The 27,137-nt window shown below is 27.7% G+C and overlaps 3 protein-coding genes across 6 annotated transcripts in view; 1 reads left to right on the top strand and 2 right to left on the bottom strand.

Moving 5' to 3' along the window:
* Positions 1 to 27,137, top strand: part of LOC145182090 (uncharacterized) — a 91,600-nt gene that overhangs the window by 20,011 nt on the left and 44,452 nt on the right. The gene's annotated exons all lie outside the window — the stretch shown is intronic.
* Positions 53 to 11,105, bottom strand: LOC145182095 (conserved oligomeric Golgi complex subunit 7-like). Of its 4 annotated transcripts, none has more exons than XM_090099524.1 (23): positions 10,969 to 11,105; positions 10,750 to 10,833; positions 10,401 to 10,445; positions 10,117 to 10,172; positions 9,894 to 9,978; positions 9,504 to 9,593; positions 9,087 to 9,155; positions 8,345 to 8,380; positions 7,971 to 8,091; positions 6,857 to 6,939; positions 6,513 to 6,617; positions 6,161 to 6,371; positions 5,866 to 5,993; positions 5,371 to 5,445; positions 2,702 to 2,767; positions 2,288 to 2,417; positions 2,008 to 2,175; positions 1,141 to 1,271; positions 973 to 1,053; positions 774 to 888; positions 549 to 674; positions 366 to 456; positions 53 to 141 (listed from the first exon to the last, which is right to left on the bottom strand). In XM_090099524.1, exons 1-23 carry the CDS (start codon positions 10,969 to 10,971, stop codon positions 63 to 65), a joined length of 2,178 nt encoding a protein of 725 aa, XP_089955650.1. In that variant the 5' UTR covers positions 10,972 to 11,105; the 3' UTR covers positions 53 to 62. The 4 variants fall into 4 exon arrangements, with proteins under 4 accessions (XP_089955650.1, XP_089955649.1, XP_089955652.1 ...); XM_090099523.1 differs by having other exon boundaries at positions 10,947 to 11,027; XM_090099526.1 differs by having other exon boundaries at positions 10,764 to 10,833; positions 10,947 to 11,027.
* LOC145182091 (uncharacterized) lies at positions 11,212 to 24,076 on the bottom strand. The gene is made up of 11 exons (XM_090099519.1): positions 23,427 to 24,076; positions 18,179 to 18,333; positions 18,001 to 18,084; positions 17,184 to 17,246; positions 16,959 to 17,017; positions 16,521 to 16,684; positions 13,971 to 14,078; positions 13,598 to 13,817; positions 11,882 to 13,481; positions 11,657 to 11,776; positions 11,212 to 11,569 (listed from the first exon to the last, which is right to left on the bottom strand). Exons 1-11 carry the CDS (start codon positions 23,527 to 23,529, stop codon positions 11,471 to 11,473), a joined length of 2,775 nt encoding a protein of 924 aa, XP_089955645.1. The 5' UTR covers positions 23,530 to 24,076; the 3' UTR covers positions 11,212 to 11,470.

Genomic DNA, 27,137 nt, shown 5'->3' with positions numbered 1-27,137 from the left:
TACGAAGACACTTCGTAAAATAAAACCCTATAACAAGAAAAGATGGAAGTTATCACACAATTTTAACGTATTTTTCGCAGAGTTGATATATACTTCACTAATAACTCATCTACTCCCGTTTCCGTTGCAACTTCATCGAAGCTAAAATAAAACATGGACTACAAACAAACTTACAAGCAGATTTTTAAATAAGTAGTAAAAATGAAAATTTAATTATTTTTTCAAAGTCTTACCCAATCAAAAAATAAAATTTTCATAAAATTTATCCAAATCGATTTGATAGAATTAACGAACTTTTCAAAACAAAACATGTTTCTTGAACAAAACCATATATTTATGATAACCATATTAGATGAAGTACAAACCTTGCTGGTTCAACAGCTATAAGCTTGTGAATATTGAGAAGTTTTTCGTTCACGTCTACCTCCAAAGCACCAAGTATTTTTACAAAATAATCTTAAATATGAAAAATGTAATTTTATACACACAAACAAAATTAAAACAAACTTTTATGAGTACGGAAGTAATAAATTAACAGACATTGATACCTATGTCAGCAAGCAGCTGTCGTGTGGAAAAACTTGTTAGTTGAGGTATTTTGATAATGGCATCAACATAGCTTGCACTAGCACTTTGCGCTAAGCTCTCTAACCAATAGTGATCAAGATGAGCTCCTGTTAAATTTTTTTTACATATTTTGTATTTCACAGCTTAAACAGTTGTTTACTTATAATAGTTGTTCTTGTTATTTTCTTTTCATAAACTTCTCTTACCTTCGTTTTCTTGAAAAGGCAATTTTCCTATTTTTAAAGAGGTTATCAGAGAAGTGTTTTGTTCATTGAAATAACCTTCCAGCTGTTGGGGGAGTGTTAAAAGTGCATCACCAATCTAAATTGCTCAAAAAAAATTCAACTGCAAAACTTTATGATAATCACAATAATTTATTATAAAAAACGATGGAGATGAGCTTACATGAGTAATATAACTCTGAGGAGATAAACTGAATTTCGGTAAATCACCTCCCACTGCTTCTTTTTCCTCTGTTCTCCAAACCTTAAAAAGTTTAAATATAATTTTATTTGAGATAGAGACAGATAACAATAAGACAGGCAGGTAACAACGACAAGCTTAAAAACAAACCTCCATAGAAGAAACGTTATCAAGCAGAGATTTAAACTGGTAGAAAATAAGATCATATGCCAGTGTATGTGCTCGTTTGTTTAAACGCAAAACTTGTAAGCATGATGCTGATAAAATGGCTTCTTTTCCACCTTTAAGCAAAAGTTTTTTAATTAGTAAAGAAATAGGCTATCTCAGGAAATTTTTAAAAAATTACGCAATAAACGCGTTTTATGCGTATTGTAAAGGGTGTGGAAAAAGTTCGTTTTCTTTCAGTAAGATGTATTTTTAGTATTTTTCTAGTATTTTTTAATAAGATGTATTTTTAGTATTTTTCTAATATTTTTTAAACATTTTGCTTGAAATCAAAGTGTAATTTGTTTGTTTTAACAGAGTAAATTTGCTGTTTATACTTTTGTACGGGAATTTTTCCAGTACCCTGTATAAAAAATGAAATAAATACAAAAGTTATACTTAAAAAATGTAAAATATGAGAAAAAGTTCCTTAACTTTAGGTTTATAAAACTTGAAAATCATTGAAAAATCAATTTTAACAATAATTACCTAATCTTATTTTCTCCATACATTCTTTATTCATAATTTAATTAAGTTTTTCCCGTTTCCTATATAAGTAATTTGCCGAAATAACTTAGCATACAAACAACTACTCATAAACTAAAATTGTTCTAAGTAGAATGTACAAAACACATAATTTACATTGTTTTTTGTTTTTGTTTTTTTTTGCTTTAAGATATTCGTTCGTAAGTTAAATCAATATAAAGCTTCTTTACAAATAAATCAATGAATGTAATTTTTGTTAAACTCTGCTAAAAATAAAAAAATATATTGAAACAAAATGTTTTTAAGATTGCATTTGTCAACCCTTACGTGTCAGAGTTTGCTCATTCAATTCCATTATATAATCCCATTCAGCTGGTCTTGCTTTTATTAAATAGTTGCCACTCGATGAACCTCTTTGCGTTAAATCCGACAAGTATTTTTTAATCTCTTCACACAAACTACCTCTAAAATCCTCAATTCTTATCATTAGCATTCCTGAAAACAAAAACATCCAACAGACCTTACGAATTTATGATGGCAGAGCTTAAGATTTAATCTTTTCAATAAATTATAAATTTGCAAAGGAAAACTTAGAAAACGCGCTTACCACATATTTCAATAATTTTAAATGAACTTTGAAAACTCGACCAAATACGTTCCGCTGGCAGACCAAAAGCAAGCTGATTAAATTTAGTAAGAGTGCTATCGATTAGATCAAAATAAGCAGAGAAAAAGACCTGCGCAAAAAAAATTTTACTTGATTGCAATTTTATCTTAATTTCCACTATCTATGCAAATCTTTGTTGTAATTCACAAATAAAAATTAACAAAAAGAAAATTTAATGTAAAAAAGTATTGGAAGTAAAAAGAAAAGATTAATAAGATTGAAAATTATTGTGTCATCATGAAACATGAAACTTACTTTAATTAAAATAAAGAAAAAGTTTTCCAATACTTCAAACCATTATATAAACACTTTTAAACTTTTTTTGCATTTGACTAAATTTAAAAATAACCTTACTTGCAATGCTTCATGCAAACCACATACTCCATAACCATATGTAAATTGCCAACATGCTTCATTTGCCTAAAAAAAAGATTGCTGATAAGTAAAGTAAGTAAATGTTATATTATTATATGGAATTAGAGAGATAAGTATCAGAACAAAACATTTTATTGTCAAAAATAAACTTTGGTGAGTTACTTAAAAAGAAAATACGTCTGGATGAAAAGTTATATCATTATTCTGAAAGCAAACTTTGTTCAAAATTTAATGATTCCTAAAGGGGTGTTAAAATCTCATTGACAGATAATTATCCAAACATAAACAACATTTTCAGAGTGATAATTAAAAAAGATTTTTAAGCAATAATTCAAGATATTTTATTATCAAATAATAGTTAACCGCTAATAGTTAATACTTTTCAAGCTATTTCATTTATCATTGATCTCATCAAGAATGGGAGTAACTAAGAAATGGTTGCAAGCTCAGTGCAACTTAGTTATTTAAGACTTGTTCAATCGAGGTAAAACCTTCAAATTGATAAAGGAAGCAACTGCAATAGCATTAGGAACCAACAGTGGCTTGATTAAAAAGTACAAAAGGTTTGGATAAGTGAAGAACCACTCAAGATGAAGAGCTAAGCGCAAAACGACACCCAGAATTAACGACAAATTGTAAAGATGGAAAACAGGAAGGAAAGGAAAACCAATTTTATCAAAGAACTTGGAATTAAAATGAGCTAATTTACTGTTTGAAATTGATTGAGAGCGGATTTAAAGCAAGAGTTCCACACAAGAAACCATTCCTTTCATTGAGGGCAAAGACTTGCATTTGCTAAGAAATATGCAAATACGCTGTTATCATTCTCAAAGAAAGCTTCATGGACTGATAAGTCTTTAATCTTGTGAAGTCTGATGCAGCTAAAAAACCATAGAGAGAAGGCAAAGCATTCAAACTCAGTTGTATTTGAGGAGTGAAATTTGGGTGAGGCAATTTTTTGGAGTGGAGATCAATGACTTGGAATAGAACAGGAAAGCTGGAGTTTATTGAAGTAATAATGGGACTCTTAGGTTTATGCCAACATTCTTGATAAAAGATTGTTGCGAATACAAAAATGTTTTATCTTTCAACAAGACAATGACTCCAAGCATACACTACCATTCATAAATATTTAAATGACACTACTCTTTAATGTTTTCAATGTTTTACTAACAAATAAGGAGGAAAAATTAAAAAAAAATATATACTCTATTAGTACTAAATAAAATTACATTAAAAATAAATAAATTAGTTAATTTAATTTATAACTTGCTCTCATATATGTAGCCACCTTTAGCTGTAACCACTTTATATATTCATAGCAATCTGAAAAATAAATTTTCCAAATTTTGAAAGTCTATTTTATACCAATCAAATTTAAGTTTTTCCCACACACCTTTTTCACTCCTGGGCATTTTTTGACATTGCTGCCTAATTCATCCAATAAAAAATCAATAGGAGGAAGATCAGGTGATTGGGGAGGCCATATCATTTTTTAAATTATTTTATCATTTTCTAATTCACTTGAAAAATGATTGCTTCTCTAGTTATCTGACTTCCTGAAGGAATGGCATGATTTTTTAAAATGATTAAATACAGTTATTTTGTCATTATTCTGTCTATTCTAATAATATCACCAGTATGATTACCACCAAAACAACCCCATACCATGACTTTACCTCCATCATGTTTTACAGTTAGCATCACACACCTTTTCATCATCAATTCATTACTTTTGTTCAAACAAATACTCTTCTCTTCGAATCAAAACTTTGACTTGCCATCACCGATAAATTTTTAATATTGCTTTGCCCACTGTAATCTTTTTTTCTGAAAAAGTGGTTTCTTTGCAGCTTTCTTTCTACTACCAAGCCCTCCATCAATTGCCTTTTCACTGCTTCACAGATATTGGATCTTCTCAGGAACTATTCATATTATTTGTAATTTCTGGGACAGTTAATAGCCTATTTCTTTTACTAGTGGTAGCAATTCTACTGTTTTCAGTAGCAGAGGTAATTCACTGACATCTTGATTGTTTCTGATTGAACAAACTTCCAGTTTCTTCCTTCTTTTTTTATAATATTGTTTTTATAATATTGTTTTTATAATATTGTATTGTTGAAGTAAAAATGTTTAATTTTTTTGTAATTTGTCCTATTGATTATTTTTCTTGCCACAGTCTAAATATTGCTGATCATGTTTCTACAGATAATTTGCATTCTTGCCATTTTTTATTTAAAAATATCAACGAAATAATAAAATTACGATTTTTTTCATACTTCACTCTGGCAAAACTATATAAAAACTTAACGTTTTGAAATGTAATACAAAGAAATAGTTAAATGTTTATGCTTCTTAGCGCCTATAAACTTAAACATGAACATTGCTCTTAAAAACTATAGAAGTTACAGTTCATTTAGAGATTATATTTTAGGTAAAGAAACAACTTGCTTCAGAACAATCAAAGAAGTTTTCATTAAAAACTTAATTTTTTCTGAAATAACTAGGCAAACTTTTTGTTTTATAAATTTTTTGTGTAGATACTGACCTCTTTAACTGTATATGAAACTATATTTTATATACATTAGGCTACATTAGTATATTACAATATATAAACTATTTTTTTATCTTATAATATCATAGCTTACTTCCAGTGCACATTTGAAAACTAGATTAAAAGAGTCAGAAATCACTTCGGGAATGTCAGATAAATCTTTGACATTCTAAAAAATAACAGAAATAAAAACTTTAAAAAAAATTTAGAGATTAGTACAATTGCAGAAAATTATCTGAAGGTAAAATTTAACAAATAAAAATAATTTGTTTAATCATTTTCAAAACAGCTTACAAATGAAGTTTGTTTAACATATTAGGATGTATTAAATTGATTGTACTTTTTGTGATGACATGAACTTAATATGTTAAGTTCCTATCATTGTAAGAAGTGCAATCAATTTAATACTAACAATAACTTTATGAAACAACTTTGAGTTAAACTCAAATAATACACCTAAAACTTACTGATAGAACAACTTTTAAGTTTATTTTGCCAATTCATTTGTAACAAGTGTAAAATATACCAATGCAACATGTTAAAAATCAATAAGTTAAAAAAGAAAAATTAAATAAAATCATATATTTACCATTTTAAGTTGATCAATGAATTTCATAAGATAATCTTGTTGCAGACTAGAATACCGAAGCAAAAAGTGGGAGAATGGGGCATTCACTAACTCAATAACTGATAGTACACTGACATCTTCAACTGAAGCTAAGTATAAAAAAAGACTTTAATCTTGGAATATGTGAAGCTTAAAGTAAAATTGCATTTGTCTACTGTTATTTGCCACTAGACTAAGAAAAATTGTCACTTCATACAAAAATAGTGTAAACTCTAAGAGCATAGAGTGGTGATAACTGAAAGAAAATGTGACTTACTTTGAACAGATGAAACAGCTGCTTTCAGATTATTTTCAAATCTTGTTGTAATCATTTTGATTTCAAGAAGAAACTGCAATGGGTTGAGAGCTTCCTTAACACTTTCATGAACACAAAAATCAAGTGATGGTTGCAAATTATTTAAGGACTGAATTAACAGTGAACTTAATATGTGAATAGGATGTGGAAAGACTTTTGAACACCAGTTGATCTGCCAATCAAAAAGTTTATTAGGGTTTTAATTGCAAATATATAAAAGCTTTATTTCATAAAGGTTATCAATAGTTACTATTCAAGTCATATAACACTTATGATTAAACAAATATCTTTTTTTTAGAGTATTTAAATAGACCTCTTGATGCCACAAAGATAATAAATGTTCATAAAACTTAGACAACCAAGATGCCATGGATTTCTTCTCTTCTCTTAATGATGTCCATGTATTTAAAATTGATGTCTAAAGAAAATAGTTTTAACAACAATGTATTAATTCATGTTATTCACATTTATACATTACACAGTAAAACAATTTTTTTTTCAAATTTCAGTTCATACAAATGTTTTTGTATCAATAAAAAAGATTTTTGAAACAATGAGAATTTTTATTACAAATAATTTTCCGAATTAGCTTTTATACAACATTTTCAAAAACTTGCCTTATAAAAGCTGTTATAGTAGGTCTGTAAAAAAACTTACCTTATAACAGTTGTTATAGTAGGTCTGTAAATAAGAAAGTCGATTAAGTTGTTCAAAAATTCCAACATAATATTTTGCATCATCTATTAAAAAACAAAATTTTAATAACAATAATGCAATTAATATTTAATATATTTAACCCCCTGGATTATAAAGATTGCTAGATTATTTGGAAAAAATCTTTATTTTAGGCTATGTATGTTTTTGTACTACTTTTTCAAGAGGTAAAAATTTAAAAAATTTTTGCTTCTTAATAAAGCAGTGCAAAAAGATACTTAGTCTTAAGTAATTTGTGTAGATGCTATTTAAAAATAATACTAGTAAAAAAATCTTAAGTAATTTGTGTAGATACTATTCAAAAATGGTAAAAAAAATCTTTAGAAAAGAAGTTAAAAAAACTCTTTTTTAGTTTTTACCTCTCAACAAACCAATGCCAAAATTTCCTTAATTAACCAAAAATTCTTTTTAATTCAAAGGTTTTTAAACATTAAAAACAAATTCCCCATAAAAAAAAGATTCTAAATGCATAATTTCATTACTTTTGGATAAATATACCTACAGATTTTATCACTTTAATTTTTTTAGTTACCATGTAAACCAGCCTTAAACTGAGATATTTAAAATTTGATTATCTTGAGAAGCACTTTGAAATAGGAGTCTAAATTTCTCCAGGATAATTTTTTCATTTTCACTTCTTCAACCAAATTTAAACAAAATTATGGAATTACTATGTGTGCCCAAGCAAAAGCTACTTTAATATTTTCTGTAGTCAGATGATCATATGTTGAAATGAATTTGCACCTATTATTTATGGAAATCAAAGAAACCCATTTACTAAATAATTCACTGTTTTGACACAGAAGCTTCTGCCTATTAAAAAAAGATTAAACGAATTTCTATCTAAAAAACATAAAAAAGGAAATTATATTTGAATAAATATAAGGTCAACTTACAATAAGTCTTAAAGTAAGTCTTAAAGTAAGTCTTAAAGTAAGTCTTAAGTATGTTAGATTACTTTACTAATATTTCAATAAAAATGCTATTTCTGCATTTCATTTAAAATGAAAATTTTTTAAAACATGTTCTAAATTAAAAAACAAAAATTCTTTTTTACCTATATTGTGATTGTTAAAAGTGTGTACAAGTTTAGGACTGAGCATTGCCTCAAGTTTATTTTTATGAGATTCCAACACTTCAACATAATCAGAAAAATCAGGAGAATCTTGTAAATGTTGCTGAAGAATAACATAATTTTAAAATTAATAACTTTCCAAACTAAAAAAAACAACATAATTTTAAAATTAATAACTTTCCAAATTAAAAAAAATAACATAATTTTAAAATTAATTTCCAAACTAAAAAAAAAGAATGAAACTTGCACTCTGTAAAAATGTAAAAGTTTTTTGCAAATTGTTAAATAGACATTTTTTTAGCTCATTAATTGCTATCAACACTAAAAAAACTTTTGTGCTGAAAGTAGAAACATACCAAACTTTTTTGCATACTGATTAACCTTTGTGCAACCTATAAAACATTTTAAGGTATATACAGTGTTTTTTAAATATTTATGTTTTTCTGGTTTTAGTTTATCTTTACTATATTGTTAAATACCATAAAATTCATCCAAAAAACATCTTGTACAAAAACATACAAGATGTAGGTTGGTAGGACCTGTGCAAAACTACTCCATTAAAGTTAAAGAAGCCTCTCTCAGCACTTTGAATCTTTTTTGCTTATGTAGAAATAGACTTTTCAAAGCTTTTGTTTAAGCTTCTCATTAGTTCAAACAAGATTTCTGATTCAATTCTCAGAAATTTTTAATCTTCTTGCTATTTCTCTGTTGCTAACCTTTACACTTATCATTTGCCACTTAGATTGCTTACTGATTGCCACTTACTGCTTTTCAAATCAATTCCTTGTACTTTCTAAACTCCTCAAAATTGCTAAAACTTCCTTAAATGCAAATAAACCCCCTCTGCATTGACATTTTTAAAAATAAGAAACTAAGGTGAATTGATTAAAAAGATATCTTTTGATAAAACCATACATTTTTAAATGCACTTAATCAAATTATAAAAATCATTCAAATCACATATTATTTGTAGAGAAACATTTTTTTCTGTCAAGTTAAAAAAAAAAAAAATTTATCATATACATTTTTATAAGTAATTAAAACAAAAAAAATATAATTTAAAAAGAGAATCTCACACAATATAAATCAATAAAAAACCTGTTCTACATCTCCAACAAGTGCAGCCTCTGTGACTTTTAGAGATGACTTAGACCAATTATCTGCTTCCTAAAATATGTAATAGATATGTAAATGATAGTATAAAAAAATAAAACATTGTTGTTACTGCATCAATGTTGCACCATGAAAAGGATTTATATCTTAAGTTTAACAAGATCTGACTTTATCTTTTTTAAAATATTTCAACTTCTCAAAAATCTTCAAAAACAAGAGAGAAATAAATATTATTCTGTTAAAAAGCATTCTATTTTTTATTTTTAGGTGTATGCGTTTTAGGTACTGGTTAACGCAACACAACATAGAATAAATATACAACATATAAATTATCCTTTTAGTTTAAATGATAAAATAAAGTACAGAGAGGAAAAGAGAAGAGCTAAAGAACTGCAAAGATACCTGAAGAGCTAGTGAAGTAGATTGCATTCGACCTTTGATACCATCAATCAACATCAACTCTTTCATGGATTGAGATGTATTTTCTTCTATCTAATTTTATGTTAAAAATTAAAATCAAAACACGCACAAACATAAAGAAACAAATTGAGCAAACAAAAAATGGAAACAAATATTTAAAGCTTTTTACAATTTTAAAAAGCAAGAACCTTTTTCTGAAAATCTAAAAATCTTTAAGTTAAATTATTATGGTAGTGTAGCAAAAAAAATTTCCAGTGTAAAAATATTTCTAAAATCTTTTTTTTTTAAATTAAAAAAGACATTAAAATTGCTAAGCAAAACTAAATATTACTTATCAAAAACTATGTAACTTATAAATATTTATAAACATACAAGTCTAATATCATCCTTTAAAATATTCATTTGGTTTTTTAAAATCATTGCTTCTGTCTTTACACTTTCCACTTCCCGAAGTACTCTAACATAAAATAAAATTTTCTAGAATAAAGTAAACAATATTCTTAAACTCTGTTCCTGTTGAAGACATTTGATAATGCATACCTTCTTACTCAAAATATTTTGAGATTAAATTACACAGATAAAAAATACAGATTACCGTGGAATGTTATTTAAGGCCACTTGGCTTGTCTCTTCCAAAGATTTATTGACTTCCTATAAGGAATAAATCATATTTTATCTTTATTGGAGTTTCTAAAACATTTAGGGAATGAGAAAAAACCTATTCTATAAAATGAAAAAATATTTGCTATTAATGTCAGAACAACTAACATTAAATTTGGTATTGTGTAAATTAAAAAATAAAATTGTTATTCTGCAAACTAAAAATACAAATGAAAATTTCCAAACTATTAAAGCTGAATTATAGTTTTATATTTTTACCTGAATACATAACTGAAGTTTCATTACAAGACTTGAAACTTGGTTCTAATAAAAAAATGATAAAATTCAACCATAAAAAATTCAAATTCTTTGTGTCCTTGCTTAAAAAGAAAAATGGTTAAATAGCAATGTCCTCCAGTCAGCTTAACAACCTTCAGATCAGATAATACTAATGAATACAAATTGAGGTTAGATAGTTGCAAACAAAAAAAATAGTTGCAGATAAATATTTTAGAAAGCTTTGATACATTAGAAAACAAAATTGAGAATCTGTTAATGAGTGTAAAAATCACATTTTTGCTGGTTTGAATTGTACATAACATTATTTTTTTTTCCATTAAAAACATACATCTATCAGGGCACCTTTATTTTGCAGAGCACTATTTATCCAATCTTTCACATCGAAATTCTCATCAGAAAACTTTGAAAAATCCTAAAAATTTGTTAGATAAAAAATTTGAACAAATTGAAAACTTCAAAACAAAAATCAAAAAAGTATTTCCATGAAACAAAACCATAAAATTTGTAGCTAAATTAAAACAATACCATAAATTTATGTTTTACATACCATTCCATTGAATATAGGATTGAAGATTAATCAATAATTTGTTTTTTAACCTAAATTCAATCAAGTTCTTAAACCTCTACTCACCATCTTTTAAAACAATCATCATCTATTATTTTAAAAGTCATTTTATATATCAATTATTTCAAAATATCAAATATTTCACTTCTTTTTAAATATAAATATTTAAGTATTTATATAAAACTTTAACAAACCAAACGCTATATAAGACTTTAATAAACTAAATGTATTAAGTCGAGCACTATTTCAATTTTTAAAACAAAAATATTTAACAAAAAAGTAACCGAAACAAATAAATAAAAAGATCTGGTGAAGAAAATTGTTTCATAATAAAGTGCTGATCTTGCAATAAATGCTCTTAAACTTGATGAGTATTTTGGATAATTACACTTTTTCGGGGTGAATCTTGTAGCTACAAAGTTGACAAACCAAACTTCAAATATAATTCAAAATTAGAAAAATATCTTTGATAATAAGTTGAGTATCAGGTATTAACTACAGTATCCTTAATTGCTGTCAAATAACTTGCTACAAGCTTGTCAACCATGCCATCTTGTTTGTAATAGTCAATGTTAGATTGAATCTGGAAAAAAAATTAAATTGATAAGCACATTAAAACAGTAATACTATTTGAAAAAAACTAGTAAAAAACTTTGATTGAGAATGCAACCTTTTTCACACATTGTTTTACAATTCCTTTCCATTGATCTTTTGTTAATATTCCGCTTTTGTAGTCATACTTAAGCAGTGCTTTTATCTTATCTAAGTAAACCTTTTCAATAGGATGGACCTAAATAAAGTTTACAAGCTTTAACAAGTTTAATATTAAAGAAACAGAAACAATTTATAAAAACTCTTTTTTAATGAATTTCAGTTTTATGGTTTTTTTACTTACTTTTTGATCAATTAAATGAGTTGGAGCAATTTTTTGTTTCTTCACATCTATCACAGCATTAATGTTGAAAGCTCTTTCAACAGTTGAGTTTGTTTCGAGATTTGATCTTGGATAGACAACAGCAATTGGAATGCCACTATTACTTTGTAACCTGTCACCAGTTACAGGTGGTTTTATAACATATTTCAAGCTATATAACTCATTAAAGTCTCTAAAATATTTATGAGAATCTTCAGGTGCTGGAACTATTCTTTTTTCATCAGAATTGGCTGACAACTTAAGTTTAACTTCAGAACTCAAGAAATTCAATTGGTTCATTGAATTTTTAGAGCAATTAGTATCATAACTTGCAAAATTTTTCTTAAATTTTTGTACAGAAGGGATAATTTTGTTCATATTATGGTTAGTATCATGGTCAACAGATTGGCAGACGGTTTCTAACAAGTCAGATATTGGTGCTTTAGTCTCTTCTAAAAACGAGATGCTAGCATCTCCAAACAGTTCTTCAAACAGTGTTTCTTTCTTATTAATATAAAGATTTTCATTAATGTTGTTGCTACTCAGACTTTCCTTTAGTTTTTCTTGTTGCATTTTATTTTTATATTCAGTAAATGACACTTTTACTGGCAACTTATTGACTTGAATACCTTCTTTACTGCCATTTTTACTGTATACTTTCTCTTGAAGCTTTCTTTGCATATTTACATTTGACCACATGTTAATACCTTGGTGAAAATTTTTATTTCCTAAAAATGTCACATTACTATCTTTTGGATTTTTCTCCAAAAGCAAATTTTCAACTGCATTGAATGACTTAGTTTCAGAGTTTTGTTTGACATCATCTCCTTTCTGACTTTTCCTACTACCTCGCATTAGTGAGAGGCATCTTTCTTTGGAATCATTGACAATCTGTAAACGATTTCTAGTTAGTGTACTTTTGTACTTCCCTTGATTATACAACTCAATTTTTTTTTGAAGACTAAGCACTGACTTATTTTCAATTGGCTTTCTGGATTCATTTGGTATACTTGCATTTGAGGTAGGTTTTGATGGATTTGTAAAATTTGAGTTCTCTTTTAAGCTTAGTTGTATATTTTCTATACTATTTTTTTTCGGGATTTTAAATCCTGATATTGAACATAATGAAGCCATTGATTTAAACTCTTTTTTTTTACTTTTTTCTCTCATCTCAGCTAGTTGCTTTTTTATCTTTCTATTTAAATCAACATCTTCTTGTAACTTTAACCATTGCCCATTTAAAATTTCTCTCTGCGGTTGAACTTGTTTGATAATACAGTCTGAAAATTCTTTCTCTTTATAACTGCTACTGCATGCAATTGTTTTTTTAGGACTTGGTAAATTTTCTTCATCAAATTTATTGTTTTCATTTTTAATAAAATCCTCATCATCACTGTCATCAAGAAATCGTATTTTTTTTTTCTTTATTGGTACTGGCTTATAAGTAACTTTGGTTATCTTTTTTAGCTGCTTTTTTTCTTTTAAAGAACCATCTCGTTCAACAACAACTTTTTTGGGATCTAACGTAACAAATCCCCCCAAAATACTGCCAACAACATCTGTTGTATTACTAACAGTATGCCTAAGCAAAATTAACATTACTATATTTATTATTTTAAATAGACTTATGGTATGAAAGATAAACTTTGACGCATAATGTTGAATTCTTTTAAACCTAAATTATATTTAGCTTTTTACCTAACAGGGCTTGGTTTATGTTCTTCATCAGAAACTTCATACAACTCATTAAGATCATATGGATTTCCGTATATTGAAAGGATAGCATTATTCTCTTTATTTTCTTTTTTCAGCCTATCATCCTTATCCTTGTCCTTAACTTTTTTTTTGTTAAATTCTTTATTCATTTTTTTTGCAGACTTCCTCAATCTTTTTCTTTTATTTCTCCTATCTTTGATAACTAAAACAAATTAGGGAATGATAAAGAAATCACTAGTCATCAAAACTTAGATTAAAACCAATTTGCTTATATTAACAAATAATAGAGAATCAGAAATGCATTTAAAGCATTTAAAAGTATTAAACAATACACAAGCATTGGTCTGTGACCTGCCTATTCTAGTTGTTGAATGTTCTTGACTCCTACTTTGCCTTCTCTCATTTTTAACTCTTGCAACTGTTCGTACCCTACTTTCAGAAGAATCTTTAGAGAAATCACTCTCTAAAAATTATTTAATGAAATGATTTAACAAAGATATTTTAAAAATAATTTAACACTATAAAAGTATTTTATAAAGAAAGAAAAAGAAAAGCAAAGAAAGAAAAATAATAAAAGTTCGGTTGAGTTTAGTTTTTATTTGAATGCTTTATAAATAAAGTGTTCCATATTATTCACATAAACAATAATTTTAGTTTCCATAAAGTTAACAAGTAAACTAAACTTCATGAAGCTAAATGTTAAAACAAGCATTAACTAAACAAAACTTTAAAAACATTGTTTTCATTAAATGATATCTATATTACCAAAAACGAAATTTGGAAAGTGATGTTTAAGAAGCTTACAAAAATTCTTATGAGATAAAAATTTTTTTACCTTTCAAACATGAAATGAAGAAAAACCTCAACTTGAACTTCCGAAGAAACCCTTTGAAGGAATTTATATATACTTATTTCTTATTCAAAAAATGTAAAAGTTGAAATCAAACTATTTTGTCTGAGAAAGAGAATTTAGTTAGAAAATTTCCTTTACTTAGCACAAAATGTTGAAATGATAGCATACCAATTTTCACATTTTTATAGAATAAGTAAATTTTTTCTACATTAGTTTGTTCTAAATGAAATCTAAGATAACTCAATCAATTTAATTGTGTTTTATGAATTTTCATTATTTACTCTAATTCTGGGAAAGAGCTATATATTGCACAAGTTAGAGCACAAAATAAATGTCATTTTTCAGGAAAAGGTTTTTTGTTTTTTAAGTTGTTGTGAAAATTGTAAACCATCTTTTACTCTCTTTTTTTGAAAAAACTTCTACTAAAACTCATGATAATTTTTTTTCACTGCCTGTTTCCATTTTTCAACTTTGAAAAAGAAACAATAAATGAATTGTTTCCTTTTCAAAGTTGAAAAATTGTACCCTCTTTTCTCGACAATATTTGGAAAGGGCATACCACATATTTGCAACAAGCCTACCTTCCAATAAAACATGAGACAGCAAGTCTCTACTGACATAAAGGTCAGATAACATATTGCTTCCTCTTCCTCAAGGAACTTTTAGGATTGCATAGTCCAGTAGCAGATCATTCTCACTTAGTCCTGGTAAAAAAATTAAAATCTTTCTTTTCTCTCTTTATTTAAATGCATAATTATGTGAGTTGATAACTTTGGTCTTCAGACTTTTATCATAAATCTCAATGTAAAAGGTATTAGTTATTGAGACTGACCAATCCTCTCAAGAAAGCAAAAAAATTCTTGACAATGCAATTAGCAAAGAACAACAGTGTCAAATGTCAGCTAGTTGCTATGGTGAAATGTCCCTGAAAACTACGAAAACATCAAACACACTTCTCACACTTATCCACCCAGACAATAATGGATTAATTGTCTCTGTGAAAATGAAGTTTGTTAACATCCTGTGGGGCCTGCAGTTCCATGCTAGCACCTATTTTTACATATTATGCAACATCGATTCAAAAACCTATCTAAGAAACTTTTGCATATTTCCAAAAGTGCTTTACAGCATTTAAGAGTGCAGGTGAAGGTTTGAAAAAGACTAAGCTATTCATAAATTTATTCATAAGCCTCTGCTATCAGTTCCTGACTCAACACTTATTTTGGATGTGATCACCCTAATCGAGCATCATATTATGTTTCATTACATCCAAAATTTTGTTGCTTTTTGAAAAGAGCCATTAGTTCACTAAAGTAAGCAAGCTGCAGAGTATTTACATCATTGCTTTAGTTTGGTTTAAAAGACCTACTAACTACCTAAAATATGGAAAGAAATTGGAATCACGATTAATGGATTTCAACAGCAAGCATTTGTAGAATACTGAATAAAAATCTATTTTGACTTTTCTTTTTTAAAAGAAAATCACAGTTAGATTTATGCTACCCTTCCTTCAATCAGAACATTTTTTTCCTAATTTGTGATACTTATTTAAATTTATGATTTGTTTGTCCTTTTATGCCTTTTTTAGAAATAGATGCTTTATTATTTTGTGCTGTAACCAATGAAACATTTTCCTCTTTCTTAGAAAAAAATTAGAATTTCATGAAAAAACACTTAAATTCAATTAGTTTTTTAGATTTCATTTGGGTTAATGGATTAATATAGAAAATTTTACTAAAATGGAAATATTTGTATGTTGTCATTTCAATAATTTGTGCCCCAAGAGAGTTTTTTCAGAAAGTCAAGTTTAGGTTTTTCTTTATTTTCACCTGTGTTCAATTAACCAAGAACAGTTTTAAAAATTTTATACTCTGGAAAAGTATAAAATTTAACTGTTCAAAAAAATTGTTCTCTGTCCAGAAAATTAATTAATTATGATAACGTGACACACTAAATGGCTTTCAATGAAAGTTAATAATAAAACATCAATATTAAGCATATATTTAATATTAAATATAGGCTATTAATTTAAATGAAATATTAAAAATATACTTGTACTATGGTCTTCAAATATTTTCATTAACAGTTCTTCATCCCCAATAAACTCTGAAAATGAACTCACTTTAACCAACTGATTGTTTGGTTGGCATTCAGGGCAGTACCACTCATCATATGGAACTGATAACAATGGTGGTACTAAGCAATTCAAATGATAACTTTAAAAAAAAAAAAATAAAAATCAATTTAAAAAAAAAATTAACAAATTTAATTAGCTTCATAAAATAATTAATAGCAAAAAAGATGACAGCATAAGCAACAAGTTTACTTATGCTGTTATTGTATTTTTGTTTTTTTTGTTTTTTGTTTTTTTTTTAAAAAAAAAACATTTTTTGCTTAATTTTGAATTGTCTTTGTTATTAAACAAATTTTCTAATGAAAAATTATTTTCACAAATAGCATATAGAAAAATTTTAGCCAAACATGAGTTACCCATTATCACAATCATCACACAGTAACAAGCTATCTTCCCTATCACAAGAACCACAAACCTAATAAAAGATTTAAAGAAATATTTAAAGATTGTTGGAGCAGTGATGATAATGATGACCATTATCTGATGATAAATTGATGATAATCTGATAATAATGAAATATTCCACTGCTGGAAATAAAACTAGAAAAGCAAAACAAACACCAGAGAAAAAATTTGATTTACCTCACAATAAGTTGGTGGATCTTCAAACTCATCTTCTTTACTTTCTTTATCTTCAATATAAAGCTTGAAATAAATTTATCTATATGTATATATTGAATCTAAGAACTCTATCATATGTGTGTGTGTGTTTGTGTGTGTTGTGTGTGTGTGTGTGTGTGTGTGTGTGTGTGTGTGTGTGTGTGTGTGTGTGTGTGTGTGTGTGTGTGTGTGTGTGTGTGTCAAAAAACATCACATGCACATATATGAACTCAAAATATATATGGAACATATATGGTATATGGAGCACGGTATATGGTATATTTAGTATAAAAATTTAATTTATTTTTATAAAAATTTAATATATTAGTCTATAATTCATTAAAAAAACCAAAACACTTAGCATAAAATAGGGAATACACCATTATACCCCACATATCCTACCCCCATTATATCCCACATTTCCTACACCATTAAACCCCATTGGTGGATAAAACAGTTTCACATCTAGGAAAAGTTTACACATTTCAAAATTCAAACATTTTAACAATACCCTGCTCTATATTAGTAAAATTCAAGGTGGCAGCATCTTGTCTCATGATAATTCAAAATTTATCACTATCTCTTTGTTTCAATACTCATAACAAGGTTTATTTACTACAAAAAAAATATCCCCCAGTACCCAATTTGCACCAGTTTCCCTTATATACCTATGTACTTAAAGTTATATGATTATTACATGTTAAAAAGTTGCATGATTATTACATGAACCTTAAAAAATATGTAGTAATTAGATTGTGAAAATTAATCTTTTTAATTAAAATAAAAAAACAGATTGTACCTCTTCAATAAGTGGTCCATCTTTGATGTTATAAACAGACACAAAATTGAACTTAGTTCTGTCCACTGGGCAGTTGTTGATTTTCTAAGAAAGTTAATCAGTTTATAATTATTACTTTTATCATAGACATGTGACAAAAATAATAATTACAAACACGATCTTTGTTTATAAATAGTACCTTGGCCCACTCTTGTAAACACTCCAAACAAAAGATGTGATTACAAGTTTTTGGAATACCAACCATCTGGTTAGTAAACTCAGTCAAACAGATGGGACATAATCCCTCATCTTCCTCCAACTCTTCACTATTGTTATCATCAGTGTCACTTGCACCTAAAAGCAATATGTCAAATATAACATACCCTTGATCCTTTTCTCTGTAAGTAATAGATTAAGCCTAAACTATTATTTAAATAACTTTTTCTAAAATTAATTGGACTTTTCTTTAAAAAGAATTAAAATCTTTTTGAAAATTGCTCAAATCCTTGATTAATTATAATTAAGTGCAAAAATTTTTGTTTTGATAATAATTGTAATCAGGGACAATACCAAAAACCATTTAGTATCATTTCCAAGATATTTTTAAACAATTTAACTGATTTAAATTATACACAAGTTTCAAAAATTTTACTTTAAGGCTTATGAATTCTTTAGTGAAAAAAAAATGAAAAATTTAAACTAAGTTAGGTAAGAGATCATTTCTTTGCTTTCTGATATATAGGGTGGGCCAAAAGTAACTTTACCATTTAATAATGAAATAATTTAACACTTTTTTAATTTTTAAGATTTTATTATTTTGTTTTTAAGATTACAATATACACATCTTTAGGCTTTTTAGGCTTAAACATGAAAGATATAACCTTTCAACTTACCAATAGTTCAGTGCTAATTAAAAAACATTTACTGTTCAAAAATACCCATAAAAAGTCATCAGGGGCTGTCAAATCAGGGAAACATGACTGCCAATGAAATTCCAAGTTTTGGGAAATTACTCTTTCTTCAAAAAATTACTGATTTTATTCTGCACTAACCCATGACTTTGAGAGGTTGCAGCTCTCGCTGATGGATGACTCTGGGATTTTCAGCTCCACTAAATGTGAATTATATCTACTCATAAAACCATTTAAATGAAAATTGGTTTTGTCTCCCATCATCAGTTTGTTAACATTTTGTATTTGATGATTCATCAGTTTTTTTTTCCTGTAGTAAATGGATCTTGCATAGAAACATCTAAAGACCTCTTTGTATGCACCTTAAAGTATCACAGATAATTCCAAGCTCTTGAGAATACATTTGAATGAATGTCACTTGCTCTTCACCAATCCTCAGTCATACTCATCATTTTCCTGTGAAAAAGCTGAATGTGGTTTTCATGCCCATGGAGGATCCTGGATGTAACATTTCTGTTGAAAATGCTGAATGATGGCTAATACTGCTGGTTTTAATGGATTTTTTTTTTTTGTTAAAGAACCATATGTATGCTCTCTTAGTAAGATTTACATGTTGTTTTGTCCTTAATTTACTCATAAATTTTTACATATACATACATGCATGCATGCATACATACATACATACATACATACATACATGCATGCATGCATGCATGCATGCATTCATCCATCCATACATACATACATACATACATACATACATACATACATACATACATACATACATACATACATACATACATACATACATACATACATACATACATACATACATACATACATACATTCATACAATAAAGCAACTATTATACTTTTCTTTGTGTAGCACAATCGGACAATCACTTTGTTCTTACGATTTAAGGCAGAGCAGTTTGATTCATCACTAACAACAATTCTTAATTTATAATTAATCATTTTTAAAATTGTTTTACAAGATTTAATTCATTTTAAATGGTCTGTTGGTTTTAATAATGGGTTTCTGGCAGCAACATAGCATCACAGTTTACGCTCTATTAATCTTCTATTAACTGTTTGTCTTGATACTGATTTTTAAGTGCCAGGTTTACTTCTTGTGCAATCTGTTTCACTGAGTATTTAGGATTTTTTCTGGCAATTCTACAAATAGAATTATTACCAGTGATACTTGTCATTCTTGGTCGTCTAGAACGCTTTTTGTAAGTAGTACTACCACAGGGTTGCCACTATAATTTCAAAAGTTTTTCCTTGAGTTTTCCCTGAGTATTCCCTGAGTAAAAAATATTTTCCCTGAGTTTAGCTTTTTATATTACCTACATTTTCCCTGAGTTTTCTCTGAGTTTTCCATATTATTTCCGGAATCCCTGGCATTTAGACAAGGAAAACCTGGAAAACCCTATATATATATATATATATATATATATATATATATATATATATATATATATATATATATATATATATATATAAAAATAAATAATTTAAATAGATTCTAAATGTACTAAATACAATGAAACAATGCAAATATTTTTTATCAATTCTAAAATTGAACACAAAAAACAGTTTTAGTAAGAAACTATATCAATAAGTTTCTTCTTTGCATTTAATAGTTCTAAAACTGAATCTAACTCCATTGATTCTTTTTCTGTTTTGTCACATTTTCTTTTTAAAGCAGTTGCTTTTTTAAGCATTGTTAAATCATTATTTTTGTCAGCATCTTCAACAGATTGAATAAAATCTTTGTTTAATGTACAACGTGCTGTTACAAGTAAATTCTTTTTTTTTTTTCTACTTCTTCAATTTCTTCTAATAAGATTGCTCTTTGGTGGTTTGATTCACTCTTTCCTTGAATTAATTTTCTCTGCTAAACTCATTTGGTACTGTTGTCTGGCTGACTTAACTGATAACATTAATGTATTTGTGATATTTATAGTGTCAGCTTGAACTTTTTGAGAACTCATATGATCTCTTATAATGCCATGCGAAACTATTGAGTCTGACTGAATATTTTCGTTTAGAATTGATTTGTTTATGCTGAAACCCCTTTCTACAAAAGCTTGACCATGACTTACAGTTAAAATCATTTTGATAATATAAGAAAGTTCCTTATGTTTGGCTATATCCAGTTGATGAAAAAAAAAGGTATCTAAACGAGTGTTTTTTTTATCAAAATTAGGAAATTTCTCTATATTTATTTTAATGTCATTTCTTAAAAGTATAGAATACTGAAGCATGGCTTTATCACTTTGTGTTGCAGATATAATCTTTAAACTAACAAGATAATGTAACAACCTTTTTAGTTTATTTTGATTAAACTCGATTGATGATGCTTTGAGTTCGATTGGTTCAAAACAACTTGCATTTGCTATGATTGCAGAGTCTAGCGGGATGCGTTTCAACAGATTTTCCATAGTTTTTGTTTTCTTCATTAAGAGTGATTTTATCTTTTTTTAAAAGTTCTTTTATTGAAACTTCAACAGCAAAACCTATAATAACATCTTTCCTGTGTAGCAAATAATCTTTTTTATAGAGATCTAATTTTTTTAAATCACTACCGTTTTTGCAACTTTGAATTACTGATGGTTTGATGAATAAAGTTAAAATATATGTTATCAATTCCCTAAGATCATTATACATGTATGGAATCACTGGTTGATTGGTATGATAGAGTGTCAAGTAGGTTTTGAACAAGCCGGCAACATAACTGAAAAATTGTAATTTTGAAACAGTCAATAAGTCATTTGACGCTTTTTGAATATTAAAAAAACTTTTTGAGGAAGGCTGTTCGGATTTTGATAATTTTTCCCAAAATTTAATTAATTTTACAATGTTGTCCCATATTTCAATTAAACCATCTGAAACAACTTGGTCTTCAATCCATCTAGTTGAACAGAAACTTAATGGATAGCGATTTGACCCAGTGACACTGCTATAGTCATCTCTTCTAGCAGGAGTATCATGCAATATTTGATATGCTTCCTTAAGAATACTTTTTAAATTCCATGATGTAGACTCAGAACTGATCTTAAAAGCTCCGTGTATTGAATGCAAACTACAACTCCCAATGTCAATTAAAGAATTTAATTCACACTCATTTCGGTATATAGAAAGTTCTTTAAAAAACTTCCAATTTGTATTAGGCCCATCCATAGATACTTGGATCATTTTTGATGAGTCCAGACATTCTATTTCTTTATTAAAACCTTTTAGTATATGACCTGCAGAAGAGTGTCCAAGAAAAACTGAATTCAAATATCGCACATTAACCTGGTTTTCTAGAGTATTCCAAAATCTAACAATAATATCCATTTGACAGTTTTATGTAACTTTGTTTAAACTTTCATCAAACGAGACAACATAACATGGTGAACTTTTGATGGGTTCAAGAAGTAATGATTTAAAATATGGTGCTAACCCAAAATTAATCATATACCCTATTTTTGCTCTTCCTAATGTTAGTCCTTTTGCAACTTTACTATCTGGAAACATACTAGTAAATAATTGGCTCATATTAGCAGACGCATTGTTTGACAATCCATACATAACAGTTGCAAGTGCCCATTTAATTTCAGATCTTGTTTCTTCATTAGTAGCAACAACAAGTTCTAAAGTTCTTTGATCTACTGCCAGGGGTACTGTTGGTGTAATAGTAGAATTTTTTACAACAGGTTTGAAAAAGTGACTTCTGGATTTAGCTAAAACATTAACTTGGTGCTTTTTACCTTCATTATGACTTTTCACTGCCTGAACTCCCATATTTGACAAGTTAAAGGTTTTGCAGCAACTTGAAGCAGCTTTGCAACCACAATGCTGAAACTTGGGGGAAATGATCCTTCAACACTTCATAATGTGACATTAAAGGATTTTGTGACCTTGTGATTGCTGCTCTTCTTTAATGCTCCTCTGCTTTCCAAAAATTTTCTTATGACTGATGCCTCCATCTGGCAACAAACTCCATTCTTTCAGAAAGCAAAAGCAGTGGTCTCTTCCTTAAAATTTGTGAATGACTGTGCCAAGCAGGGAATTACACTGGCGTCATCATTCAACTCATCTCTCACCAAATCAGAGAAGGAAAAGCAGTACTTACTCCAAATTGTTGAACCGCATTACATAGAGTTTCCAGATGCAAAAAAATTAACTGTGCTGAAGAGATAGCAATTTCAAGACCTTCAGGACTCTAAAAGTTTAGACTAAAAAACTTTTAAAGTGCATTTTTGATAGGCATACTTAGAACTACTCTGCAATACAGTCAGGTTAATGTGCCATGTAACTAATACTATTTTACTGTTTAATTTCTACAGTGTAATATAATTGTTCTTTGTATCTAAAAAACAGCACTTTACAGTATTTATAAATTGCTAGGTTCGATTATACTATCATAACATACAATGTACCTATTATAATACATGTTTTATATTTATACATCAATTTTTAGTGTTTCGCAAGATAAAACTATTACAAGAAAAGCTTATGCTTATGTTTTAAGTTAAATATTCTTACCATAAGAATCCTCTTCATCAGAGAAAACAAGAAGTTTTCTTTTTTGTAAAGACCTTCTTGCTAATGAATCTTCATCAATAACTCTTCCACTATCATTATACATTTTTTGTCAAAACAAGTTTTATAAGATATATATGTACTTGTATAAGTGAAGCCAAAAGAAAACCATATTGATTGTATACATTTTCATATACAAATATATTTTTTACTATCAAAATAAAAAAGAAAATTTCGAATTTGTGATAGCAAACAATAATATCACATACACAGCATATTTGATAATTTAAAAAGCAAACTTAGAATTTAAAGTAGTCACTAGACGCATTTTTGAAATTTATTCATTTCTTTTTATATTGATTTCATTTTTCCAAATGGAAAAGGTCTTATTTTAGTTGTATTTTAATATCGATGTAGCTCGAAAATTTTTCAGATTTCAAAAGAGCAAAATTAAAAAAGGAACTTTTTTATTATACTGTGAAGAGAATTAACGATAAATTAGGAGACATTTAATTTAACTATGTAATAATAAATATTCAGTTTGCTATAGAGGCCCAAAATCTTACTGTTTTAGTGCTAAGAAATGAAAATTGAAAGTCGAGTTAGGTGCTATACGACCATGTATATTATTCACGTTTTCAAAACATGTAAATTACCGACAGACGAAAGAAATTTATTTGAACTCATAAAGACATGATCTTATCTCTAGATATGCTTCCTTCTCTCATCTCCTTTGGTGGAAAAATCAATAAAAGTAGATTTTAATTTTAATCTAAAATAATTCTGAGATAAATTGTAAAATACCTCAACGTATTTTTATAGTTGCAGAAAAACCATAATTTACTGTGTAATAACAAGTCCCCCCCCTCCTTCTACTTACATACGAAAAAATTGTTCTTTCAGTATATTTTAGTCATGCCTTAAACAGCTCTTCATAAATATTCGATTGTAGACATTACTTTGAAGGCAACTGTAATTGTGGGTTTTTTTTTTTTTTTTTTTTACGGTTTTGCTGTGCTCTCTATACGCAAAATTGATTTTTTTTAAAAAGTAGATAATGTAAATAACATCTTAGAAAAAAGGTATCATTAGGTTACGTAAAATCCTCATTTCAACGGTTTGGACGAAACTAATTATGTCGCTTCTAAGAAATATGTGTTATGATATCTTCTTTTTTAGCATCGTTGCATCTTTTTTCGCTTCAATTAAAGAAATGATCTAAAATCATTTATTTTAGTTTCTTAATAGATTTTTTCCTAACATCTCAAAAATAAAGGAACAGAGGTCTGTTTCTCACAAACCCCACAGTAAATATGATTTCATCTAAACTGAAGCTATGCCCAGTAATTTTTTACACTAAAACTATTTACAAAAAAAATTTTTAGTTTTAAGTAGCATTATTAAATAATCAAACATATTTTTAGAATTTGACTTTTATATAAATAAGAAATTTTTAAATATATAACTTAGCAAGTTATTTCAAAATGGAATAAACTCAAATTTAATCTGAGCTTCGTGTGCCACTTTTTGTTGCTGCTGAGTAGTAATCCTGGAAATCCTGGTGACAAATGGTTTGTGTTACCTCCATAACTACGTTGAATAGAACTTCCGTTAGGACTTATATCAAAGTAGTCTATTTGCGCTTCCATTAGCTAAAAGAGACGAGTTAATTTGAAAAGTTCTATGAAAGAATGTCAAGGATGATAAAGTCCTGTAAATCAACGGATTGCTTTTTGATTAAACCAGTTAATCACGATAACTGAGAGTTTTAAAAATTGTTTTTTAAAAGGTATTTAAAATAATAATTAAATTATTGAAAACATCGCTTTTTTAAAACTCTTGTTTTCAAACCTGCCCGGTTCGAAATTCCAAGCTTACAAATAATAGGATGTGATGGAATTTTACAATTTGATCGATTTCTTTTTAATGCCCGTTACCATTTATTGTACATTTATTGTACTGTTACGTTACCGTCACTCCACAACGATAAAATGTGAAAAAACATAAGTAAAATTATTTTCAGCCCCCCCCCACCCCCCAATTTGTTTTTAAAAGAGAATCCAAGACAACTTTGTAATTATTAACCTGGTAACCTGGTTCAGTTCCTGGGCTGCAAAACATTTTTGGTAAATACGGGAAATACATTTGTTATCAACTTAGAACTCATTTAATGAGAAATTAACCACGACATGATAGATTTAGGATCTATCATGTCGTGGTTAATTTATCATTAAATGACTCGACGAAATCATCAATATAACTATATGTATTGCTTTAAACAAATTTTGAACACTAAACCTAACTTCGAAAAAAACCGTCTGATACCTTGAAACTTGGTAGAAAAACAACTATTTAGCTTGTAAATGGCTTACAAAAAAAAAAGAGCCATATTTTTTTACAGAGGCTATTAAAGAGAATATTTTGAAATAAAAAACTAGGCAACCATTACGGGATGTCATAACAATTTTCTGCTTTTATTAAGTTATTAAAAAAACCGATGCATTCAAAACAGGTGAAAACATAAAAAAAAACGTATAAGAAATGGACGTAAAAGAGATGGATGTGCAACTCATTGTTTTAGATCAAAGATGCCGTAGAAATCAGCGAGCCATGTGAGTTTCCGACAAACTCTAAATATTTACCCGTCAACAAAAAAAAACTACTAAAATGGCTGCCCTCAGTTTTAAAACAGAAACTCTGATCACGTGTATTGGTTCAAACTTTTATACAATTTGTTTTATAAGACTGTTCAGGATAAAGTAACTACTTCACGCGTTGACAAATTATTAAACAAATTACACCAAGGAAATTAGTTGTCGGCACGAACAAATTTTATCATTTTTTCAAGACGAACAAATTTTATCATTGTTTATAAATTTTTTGAACTTTTTTCGTGTAAATAAAGCCTGTTAAATGATAAAATTGACCTGTAAGGATAATTTTAAAATGACTAAAAAAAGTATAGCGAAATATAAAAAAGCTTAAATAATTTTTTTTTGTCAAGATCTGGTTTCATTCAATTCCTTGGTCCTTCATTCACCAGCCTTAGTTTTGTGTATTTTTTCAGATACATCGCCATTTTTTGCCTCGACTACTCTATAAGCTCCATAATATATACTCCACTATGCATTATTTTTTTATTAGGTGTATTTTCTAATGGCCTTTTTTATAATTCATTTGATAATGCAAAACCTTTTAAAAAGTTATTTAAATTTATAATTATCTTGCAAAATGCAGCCAGATATTTCATGTTCTCGTTTTTCATATTTCACATATTAATAATCTGTCATAAAAGACATGCAATAACCCATTTGTTTTTGTCAAAGAAAAATAAGTTTATAGATAGCTGGTAAATCATGTTATGTTAAAATTAAATAGTTATTCTTGCGGTTTGCCATAAATTGGCTTTGCTAAATTTTTTAAAACTGTGACAAATTATTTTTTTTTTATTGTATTTACATTCATTTTATGTATTAGATATTTATCCTTAACTGTATATATTTCTGTTGTTTAACATAAAAATAGAAAATTCTATAATATTCATAAACTAGAAGTCTATAGCAATATATTAGATGGAGAAGTTCCCTGGACATAAAACCATTGTGCTTTAGGTAGCTACAAAACTAGTTGATATTTTGTATTATTTATTATATCTCTAGTTATACATGTACTAAAGTAGTTAAGTAAATGATCTCAATTTCTATATTATCATCA

Source organism: Hydra viridissima, unplaced genomic scaffold, assembly GCF_058129835.1.
Source record: "Hydra viridissima isolate aposymbiotic clone 2 unplaced genomic scaffold, HvirCarnegie_v1 scaffold_10, whole genome shotgun sequence".
NCBI classification, from domain to species: Eukaryota; Metazoa; Cnidaria; class Hydrozoa; order Anthoathecata; family Hydridae; genus Hydra; species Hydra viridissima.
This window is presented reverse-complemented; position numbering and strand designations above follow the sequence as displayed.

Coding starts and splice junctions, on each gene's coding strand:
- LOC145182095 (XM_090099523.1), bottom strand. CDS start 10,976: ATGGAATGGTATGTAAAACATAAATTTATG. Junction 10,446..10,749: donor ATAAAGGTGCCCTGATAGAT/GTATGTTTTTAA, acceptor TTTTTTTATTAG/AACCAAGTTTCAAGTCTTGT. Junction 889..972: donor CTCAGAGTTATATTACTCAT/GTAAGCTCATCT, acceptor TGAGCAATTTAG/ATTGGTGATGCACTTTTAAC.
- LOC145182091 (XM_090099519.1), bottom strand. CDS start 23,529: ATGTATAATGATAGTGGAAGAGTTATTGATGAAGATTCATTAGCAAGA. Junction 18,334..23,426: donor TGATGAAGAGGATTCTTATG/GTAAGAATATTT, acceptor TATTGCTTTTAG/GTGCAAGTGACACTGATGAT. Junction 17,018..17,183: donor ATCCACCAACTTATTGTGAG/GTAAATCAAATT, acceptor ATCTTTTATTAG/GTTTGTGGTTCTTGTGATAG.